The sequence below is a fragment of the Eurypyga helias genome, unplaced genomic scaffold (genome assembly GCF_000690775.1).
Source record: "Eurypyga helias isolate BGI_N326 unplaced genomic scaffold, ASM69077v1 Scaffold52227, whole genome shotgun sequence".
Lineage (NCBI taxonomy): Eukaryota > Metazoa > Chordata > Aves > Eurypygiformes > Eurypygidae > Eurypyga > Eurypyga helias.
In genome coordinates this window covers 315-9575 of record NW_010262052.1, presented here as the reverse complement: position 1 = coordinate 9575, position 9261 = coordinate 315, and the positions used below count along the sequence as shown (strand labels likewise).

General features: G+C 41.3%; 1 protein-coding gene across 1 annotated transcript; it reads left to right on the top strand.

Moving 5' to 3' along the window:
• Positions 1-4172: 4172 nt before the first annotated feature.
• Positions 4173-7034, top strand: TOMM20 (translocase of outer mitochondrial membrane 20 homolog (yeast); the record flags this gene model as incomplete). The annotated part of the gene is made up of 4 exons (XM_010155555.1): positions 4173-4219; positions 4929-5010; positions 5278-5420; positions 6526-7034. Coding segments are annotated over 4 exons (317 nt in total), but the record flags the coding sequence as incomplete, so codon positions are not given.
• Positions 7035-9261: the final 2227 nt, after the last annotated feature.

Below are 9261 nucleotides of genomic sequence, written 5' to 3'. Positions count from 1 at the left end.
GCTTGTGCGAGGCAGGCCCGAGCCCCGGCTGTCGTTGTCTCGTCAGCCCTTTACCCACCACAGGGGATGGGGCTCAGTGTCGGAGCGTGCTTTCTGCAGTGTCCGTGGTTATTGGGTAACTTGTGGTTTCCACATCAGAAGCCTGGCTTAGAAATAATTCACCTCTCTCTGTTTTTTTTAAGTCCTGTTATCCTACACGCTCAGCCATACTGCTATTGCCACTGCGTTTATGTGGTGATGTTGGTTTTTTTATGTTCGGAAGATGGTGAGGTAACACGCAGTCTCTCACAGTGGAGTTGTTGCTGTGGTAAGGCAAGAGCCGGTAGCAGCCCTCAGGTATTTCATCTGCAGCATTCTTAACCCTCCTGGCAGCTCTGTTATTAGCTTCCAGGATAAGAATGAATGCCAGAGAAAACGGTTGATTAATCCAAAATGTAGAGCTCTTCTCCCGTGGCTCTTCATTATTTCACATCTTCAACATTTCTTTCCATGTCTTAATAATTAGTGAAGGTTTTAAGTGCAGCTGTAAGCGTGAGTACTCAAGGTACTCCAGTGAATCATGAGGAATAAGTTGATGCTTGCCTTGCTGGGTTGTCTCTATCGTGGGAATTGGTATTCCTTTGATAACTAATTTGAAGATAAGAAATTACCATTACCGTACCCGGCAAGTAAACGTAATGTGATCAGCAGTTTCATGGGTGGAAGAGCCAGTAACCAGATGGTGATGTTCAAACGTGACTTACACTTAGATTATGTCTCAGTGGATTCAATTTCTTGAGTGACCAGTGTTGATGCTTAACAGCATAATAATTCCGCTTTCTGTAAGCTCTTCCACAGCAAGTTATGTCTTTCAGATACTTACTCTTCAGGCCCTTGCTCATGAACATAGGGTCTTAGCCTCACTCCTTGTGTGTCTTCCAAGCACTTTCTGCCTTGCGGTGCGAGGCATCACGAATTTTTAGTATAGTAGAATGGTGTGTGCTTCTCTGGCACAAGCAAAGTCAACTTTTGGGAGCATAATCAGTCGTGTTCTTTTTATGATGTGAAATATGGAGTAGAGAAAACACTGGTTTGCATATAATTTTTGGAGAAGCATCTAAAATGATTTTTGCATCCCACTGTTTTCATGATATCAGTTTCTATCCCGTAATATTCTGAATAAACCTTAGACTTGCTCTGATTAAGAATTAATATTTTCTTTAAAGTGGAAGAAATCCATTATGGTTTGATAGGGGGTGGCCGTTGTTGTTTGGAAGACATCCCTCTGTAATTGTGATCCTTGGACATAATACACTGTGCTGCTTTTACTTGTAAAGCTTTAGGTAATGTTAAGGAATTTGTTTTTATTTTTCAGTATAGCAGCTGATTCTGTAATATGGATGCTTCTGCAGTGGTACCAGGGATCTGGTCGTTACAGCCTTTTCACTATCGGATAGTAAGGCTTGGGCGGTAAACGTTGGACTGAAAAGGTTCAATGCAGCAGCCAGTTGCTGTTCTTTAGCTGAAGATACGTAGTTTCTTGGGCAGTATTAGGGGTACTTGATGAAAAACTTGTAGAAACTGCCTTTACGGCAGATCTTTTCCACTGATGTTCTCAGGATGAAATTGTTTTTCAGCCTCTATGGTGCAATGTCACCAAAATTAGGGAAGGAGAGGGTATCTGACATGCCAGTGGATTGACCGCCGTGGTTGGTCAAGCACGTGCTGGCAAAGGAAGAATGGGTATTGTTTTTTTGCCATCGCAATTACATTGTGCATCTCTTTGGGCTGCGTTAGGGACCAGAGTTTAGGTTGCAAAGGCCCATCGTGAAAATGAGGTGTCCAGATTCAGGTTTGAGGGGAAAAAAAAATTGTGATTTCCTGAGAGGATTGAAGAACTGCTGGATTTTGGTTTTCCAGATGTTTTACATATGTAGGAGGTTTTGTGGGTTTTTTTAGGTTTTAGTGTTGCTAGTTTGGGGCATGTCCATATTTGATCTTGGGAGCAAAAGATAGCAAAGCAAACATCTGGCCCTGCTTAGCTTCCACAGCTGTATTTTAAGGTGATGAGATTTTAGATGTGTTCACTGTTTGTGTTCTTGAATGAATAAACCGGAACCATTCTGTATGCAAGTATAGGTGCTGAGCTCTTCCTTCTGAGACAGCCACCCTTTCTGACCACGTTGAGCTTTGCCTCAGAGCACCTTCTGCCTGGGCAGCTGGGTGAGAGGAGAGCCAGGGGCGGACCTCTGCGGATGGGCTCGGAAGATGCAGACCATCGTGCTGCTCCTTTGCGAAAAGGAAACCACAAAAATTTGGGGTGGGTTTTTTGGTGGGGATTTTTTTTTGTCCCAAAGCCATTGCTTGTTGTATTACAGAGGTAACTCCTGGCTCTTGTTGCAAAGATATTTTAAAACTAGTGTTACCCACTAGTAGGGGAAGAATTCCTAAATAACCTTTAGGGCTGTTTGGTTTTTGTAATTGTTTTAGCTGTTGGGCTTTTAAAGAGACCTGTAAAAACATATTAAGAAGGGGAAGAAAAATTGCATAGTAACCAGACTTGAATGATTCTGTGGATCAGTGTTCAGTTTTTAAAATCTTGTCATTCATCACATTCCTTTACTAATTTCAGGTGAAAGTATATGACTTCCTACGTGTGTGATCAGTGGTCAAGAGCTTTTATTAAATAGTTAGTTACCAGCACATCTTTTCCGTTTTCTCTGGGGAGCGATACATGTTGTAATGTTTTTACAGGTGTCTTAGGCACACTCAGGAAACACAGTTTAGCAAAACTGGTTTGCATAGTAGTGCAGTGTAAAGTTTTGTGCAAATCAGTGCTTCAGAAAACTGCTAATGGAAGGCACCAACTTTCAAGAGATAAATTCTTCCTTAACATCGAAAACAACCATAATGATAAAATTATAGAATGCTACACTTCTATATGACACGTTTTTCTATATGTGATGTTGTGAAACAACATACACAGGTCAGTAAGTTTTGGAAATTCAAGTGCTAAGGGTTATTAAGTCATTGCAGAAGTTTATTCAGAATGTGAACTCCCTTTATATAAGGAACGCTTGACCTTGACCATAAATTTCACATGTTCCATTATCACTGGTAGGAAATTATATTCCTGCATGTCTTCATCATGTGGACAATGGCAAATTTTTAACTCATTGCCAGTAAAACTGCTCGTCATATTTGGAAGTATTTCCAGCTTGTAAAATTGGCTCAAGTGCAGAATGAGGGCTGTGTGACAGCTGTTTTTTGTCAACACAGATACTCACTGGGCAGACACTGAGGACAAACAGTATGGTTGTTTAACCACAGGCTGCATTTGGGCATTGTATTGGTGTAACCCTTTCAGTTGATGGACTGATGACTTACAAAAATGGTTATTCTAAGGAAATCATGAGTATTACTGTAATTATTCTTTCTTGTATGAATAGCTGCTGTATAGAATACCCTTCTACCTGCATAACTGCATTAACAGCAAGCTGTATGTCATTGTAATTACACTCGTTTTGCCCGAGTGCTGCAACTTTATGTTTCAGACCCAACTTTTTGCCTTTAGGTTGGGCAATTAAATCTGTAAATGTTTGTTCCGTCTGTGAATGTGTGCTTTCCTCAGATTTCAGAAGTGCCTGCTTTAGTATGGCTCTTGCTGTGGGACGATGGGATACTGCCACCTATTTAGCTAGCTCTCAGCTCTTTGCTGTAAAGCAGCCGGGATAGTACACTTCAGCACTGTGACCTGCTGAAGTTCCTGTCGGTGGTGCCACCACCTGGTTCAAAATTGGATAGCCTGGAGTCGTAGGCAGGTCTTCTGTGGCTTGTCACTGTTAGAAATGATGTAGAGAAATCCCGTGTTACTCCAATTCTCTTTCCTCCTTCATGTCTGCAGTGCACGAGGGTTGCTGTGCTGCAGGCCTGGCACGGTTGGGGTGTGCCACGGCCAGCAGGAGAAAAATTGCCGTTTTGAGGTGGTACGCTACCGCCAGCCCTCCATAAACCTCTGAGTGATACTCTGCGGCAGAGGGCGGGTGGGTCTTGTCTTCAGTCTTCTGTATTTGGTATATAGATTATTGGTTTCTGGTTTTGAAAATGACTTTGATTAGTTCACGGTTTTGAACTGTGGTCTGAAGGCTCTTTTAATCGCAAATTAAAAGTTTAACATGTTTTTATTCTTACAGGAAGGAAGAAACAGAAGCTTGCCAAAGAGAGAGCAGGGCTTTCCGAGGTAATACTGCGTTTGATAGTGCAGTGCTCTTTTGACAGAGGTTTCATTTGTGATATTTACAAAATTTACTTAAAGATCTGGTTTTATTCCATCATTACAAACACTTCTGCAAATACGCAGTCTTCATCTTTTTTAACGCTCGCAAGTAACCATGTGAAATGGTGGTTCTGTTTTTGTGTTAGACAGAGGCTTGTACTAGAAAATACAACGCTTACTGTGTGACTTGATGGTGTTTTCCTCTTTGTGGTATGTGCAAGGACTTTTCAGACTTAAAAATCATTCATGGGATACACCTCTAACTGAACTTGATAGTTTTTTGCTCTAAGTATTGATTTCTCTTTCCTTTTCGCCAATGGATCCTGAAAGAAAAGATAGATTTATCTTAACCAAGTGTAAGAAACGTAGTTGTGGTCAACATAACGCACCTTAGAATCTATATTTGCTACAAAATTGTGTACTTAATAAACTGAGCAGAGGTATTTCAGGCTGTCTTTCTACAGGTTTGCGATGCGGTGATACGAGACCTGAGTCTGCTTTTCAAAAACATTCTGTGCACATTTAACTTAGTGGTGACACTTTTACTTTTTTGCCAGTTTCAGTATAATGGTGTGGTGTTGTGTGTGTTTGATGTCAGTTGAGAATGTTTCCTACTAACTTGTTCACTGACTGTTGTTTAGGGCCAACTTCAGTTTTACTCTGTGTGTTACAGTTGCCTGACCTGAAAGATGCTGAGGCAGTTCAGAAGTTTTTCCTTGAGGAGATTCAGCTTGGCGAGGAACTACTAGCTCAAGGTAATAGTGTATATTTGAAGGCTAAATTGTACATTTTTTTTTTTTTTAACCTTTGCTAGAAGATGATCTTTTGGGGAGTCAAATTCACCTGGGAGAATCTGTTTACTTTTTTCTAACCTTCTGTGTTTAGAAGCAGCAGCAAGGGAGTAGGAAAGAAAAGCGTGGATTGATTCTCAGTAGCGGAGTCCACTGCTGATGGATGTTTTACTGAAATACTTTACAGTGTTGGAGAAGGTTGATGTCAAGACATTATGATTTGTCATACAGGTGAATACGAGAAAGGTGTTGATCACTTGACCAATGCCATTGCTGTGTGTGGACAGCCGCAGCAGCTACTACAAGTTCTACAGCAGACTCTTCCACCACCAGTGTTTCAAATGCTTCTAACTAAGCTCCCTACAATAAGCCAGGTATGTGAAACATTCCCTATTGAACGCCTTCTCTTACCCACTGCGTCAGTCTCGAGCGTTGTTTTTTCTAATACGTTTTTGTCTATGTTCAGTTAGATTAAAAGAAGCTTTTCTTTTTCCACCTGAAACATTAAAAGGCATATATGAAAAATACCTTGTAGCATTAATAGCAAACAGGGTAAAAGTAGAAATACTTAACTTCTCTTGTGTAGGGTATGCTAAGCTCTTCTGAAGTAGAGACATCTGACCGCAGCTCTGATTCTGTAAGCGCATCCACTGTTTCCCAAGTACAAGTTGGGGGATCAGAAAAGTGTTAACTTTCTTGCACTGGGTCTTGAGGTTTGGGTATTTTTTTAAATTATATATCTACAAGTGTCTGCAGGTGCTCTGAAATTGCACTAGTATTAGTCTGCTTTTGCTAGCCTGTTGATCCTGGGCTAGGTATGAACACGAACTGTTAACTCGCACCAGAACATGTGACAGTTTTGGAAGCGCGGGGGTTTCCCTGATGATCAAGGTGTTCGTAGCCCTGTGTGTATAAAATTCCCTCCCTTTTTAGCCTGAGTTTTGTGGTGACGTTGGTAATGTGCTGGCAGGTGAGGCTGTTGTAAAATGTCACATGCTTTGTGTTCTTGGAAATGCAGGGGTACTCCCTAATGGTGTTACCTCACGTACAGCAGAGACTCAGCGCTGTGCATCACTTGGCTCTCTTTGCACCCCAGGCCTGGTTATAGTTCTGCTTAAGGTCCATGTAGTGAGTAAAAGCACTGAAAAGCGACAGGTGCATGAGGTGTAATGGCCTGGGGGAACCAACGGAGCAAAAATGTTTCCTTAGGGAGCAGTGCCAAAAGCCACACAGAGGTCGTCACTTGAGGCTGACAGAACATTATTTGCCTGACTTTGGCTTTGTTAGGCATCGCACGGTGCGTCATTTACGTGGAACTGACTTCAAAAACTTACATGAACTAGATTACCATTTTAAACATTGATCAGTTTGCTCAGTAATTACACTGCTTAATACTCAGTGTAAAATTACATTGCTTGATAATCGGTTGCCTACTGTAAATCTTATGTAATTGTGAATGAGTTTTTCTCCTTCTTACAGAGAATTGTAAGTGCACAGTGCTTGGCTGAAGATGATGTTGAATGAGGTCACACCACAGCAGGGGGGGAAAGTGTTTTCTTACCCCAGAAGATGAGCATCAGTAGGGGGATAAAGGGGCAAACATAGTAGTTAATGGACTGTGTACCACATCGGGTTCTACCAGAGTTAATATTAACTTTGTGTAGGTGGGTTTCACAGGATTTTATTTATTATCCCAGTGAAAAGTGTATTTTGATAAGAATTCATTTTATAAATACACTGTGGTGAGTTATCAAAGTATCACTAACTTCATGGTTATTAAAATATGCAGTTGTAATGTTGTACATATAAAGAACGTAAAACTACGACCTGTTAAAAACCCAATGCTCATTTTTGAAAAAACAAAGTTATGGCAATAAAGATTTATCTGCACTTGTGTGTCCCTATAGTAGTACTTTAAATTTCAGAACGTTTGGGTGTCAGAGAAAACGATCTAAATGACTTAACATTAAAACTTATTTTTAATGTTATGGCTGGTCTTCCAATGCTTTTAATTAAGTTGAAAACCTTGTGTCATTTCCTGAGAAGAGAGACATGCCATCGTTGAAGCAGTAACCAGTCGCCTTAGGAAGAGCTGTGAGTGAGAATGGTAATAGATGGCTGGCTGCAGAAAGAATGACAAATCCAGGTCTGTCAGGGACAGTAACAGGCAGGGTGATGCAAGTCAAAACTCTATCTGCCAAACACGAAAGCTCTGTTGATGCAGGCGTCTGAAGTAAAGCTGTTTGGAATAGAACCTGGGGCAGATTGTGAGAGCACAAAAGTTGGGGTTTTTTGCAAGCTTGACACCTTTTTGCAAGACAGGCAGCTAACATCTCGGTCTCTAGCCTTCAAGACCATAGAAAATGGTTGTTCAGAGTCTTTGGCATTTGCTTAAAACAGGTTGCACTGGCAAGGTGAGATGATGGTAGCCCCAGCCTAAAGCTGATGGAATTAGAGAGTTGAAGTAAAATTTTGGTATGTTGCAGTACTCTAATCTTGAATTAGGTAAGTTTTTTCCTTTGCCAGTGAAAAGGAGGCAGATAATATAGAGACTCAAGTGAGTAGGAGAAGCATACTTCTGGAAGCAAGTTTTCCATGGATGGGGTGTTCCAAGTCTCCAGACAGTTCTCCGGTTTTGTGCTGTCACCACTCAGGTGGCAGAAGAAACGATTGAAAACATAGCTTTGTATTTTTGGCACGGTGACTTGTTTTAATGTAAGGAGGAAAATGCTTCAAGGTGTCTGTGGTTCAGACCAGCTGATAGTTTGCCTTACATTTAATAGTAAGGTACTAGGCGGCGTAGCCCAAGCAGAAGCGAGATACTCTGGGGGCACGGTTGTCAACATTCCCATCTGTCTCATTTCAGCCTGATGTAAGTTTCTGTAAAGGTAGATTCTTCCAAACCAAAGGTCTCAGTGCTTCAGGAGTTGCCTCACAGAGAAGTTTTGAGAGGTTAAGTGGATAGTTCATGGTTGCTCAGCAGTCACATCCCTGAGTTTGGGAGTAGAAGTGGCTGTTGCTGACTCAGTCTGTTTAGGCAGTTTGTCACGGAAGAGGTATTTTCCCCCTTAACCCCGTGAAAACAGTTTCCCAAGATTTGAGGTGCTGTTGAATCTTTCTGTAATGTGACAAATACTGAAGTTACAAAAATTTCTTGAACAGCTGGCTGTAGTTTACTCTCTTTCTTGTGCTTGGATTGTTCAGGTAGGATAAAAGTAAAACTTACTAGCCATAATCTTCAGGTGACAGTGGCTGGTTTGCTCTTTTAATTAATATTGGAGGGATAAAGTTACTCTAGAATACTTCATAAAAATACTGTGAACTTGCAGAAGGTTCTGTTCTTAATGAGTATGGTGAGGCTTTTTGGAGTTTTTCTTTTCCTCTCTGACTCCTGAAAGTAAGCATTCGTAGGTTATACTGACAGAACCGTTGGCATATTTACCTGCTGTCCTTGCTGGTGGTGATTGCTTCAGTGTAATATCCTTTTGGCTCACCTTTTAATGTTGTTTTAAGGTAAATCAAACCCTTTGACCCTGCCTTGAAAACCAAACCCAAACACCACCAGACAAAAGTGGCACCCTTCCTTCAAACCTCAGGAAGTTTCTATGCTTTTTGGTGTGATGATGACAATTGGGATTTACAGTTTAGCTTTCAGCAAAGCTCTCCCAAACTGAGTGTGTTTTAGCAAGTCTGGGTGTCAATTCTTCTGATTTTGATGGAAGACTAGGTGGTAGTCTGATTATGTCTACAATAAGGCCATTGCTTTAATAAACTTCACAGACTCACATATTACTTACTCTAACCTTTTTTACTTTGCTTGATCCTGCAAAGCTAGATGCAAACAAAGTTTTGGGTAGCATAGGCTTAAATGAAGCCTTAAGTACAAATTTTGTTCTCCTATTTGATAACCCAGAAGTACCTGGATAGTATGCTAGAGCAAGCTCTGATACCTGTTTTGAGTGCCTTGGCAATAAGGTGGGAACGATGAATCCTTTTAACAAGGCTTAAAGTTAGGGGTTTTTTTCTCCACATCTCCCAGTGAAGCAAATACCTTCACAAACTGTGAAGACTTGAAGATGCTGTCTAGAGTGGTGATTTGCTCTTGCTCCAGCACTGGCAGGCTGGCAGTGGTGTAGCCAGCATGCACAGTCCACAGGCTGTAATTCAGAATTGGTTTTGGATGCAGGCAGAGTGCAGGTCATCGGAAGTGCCATG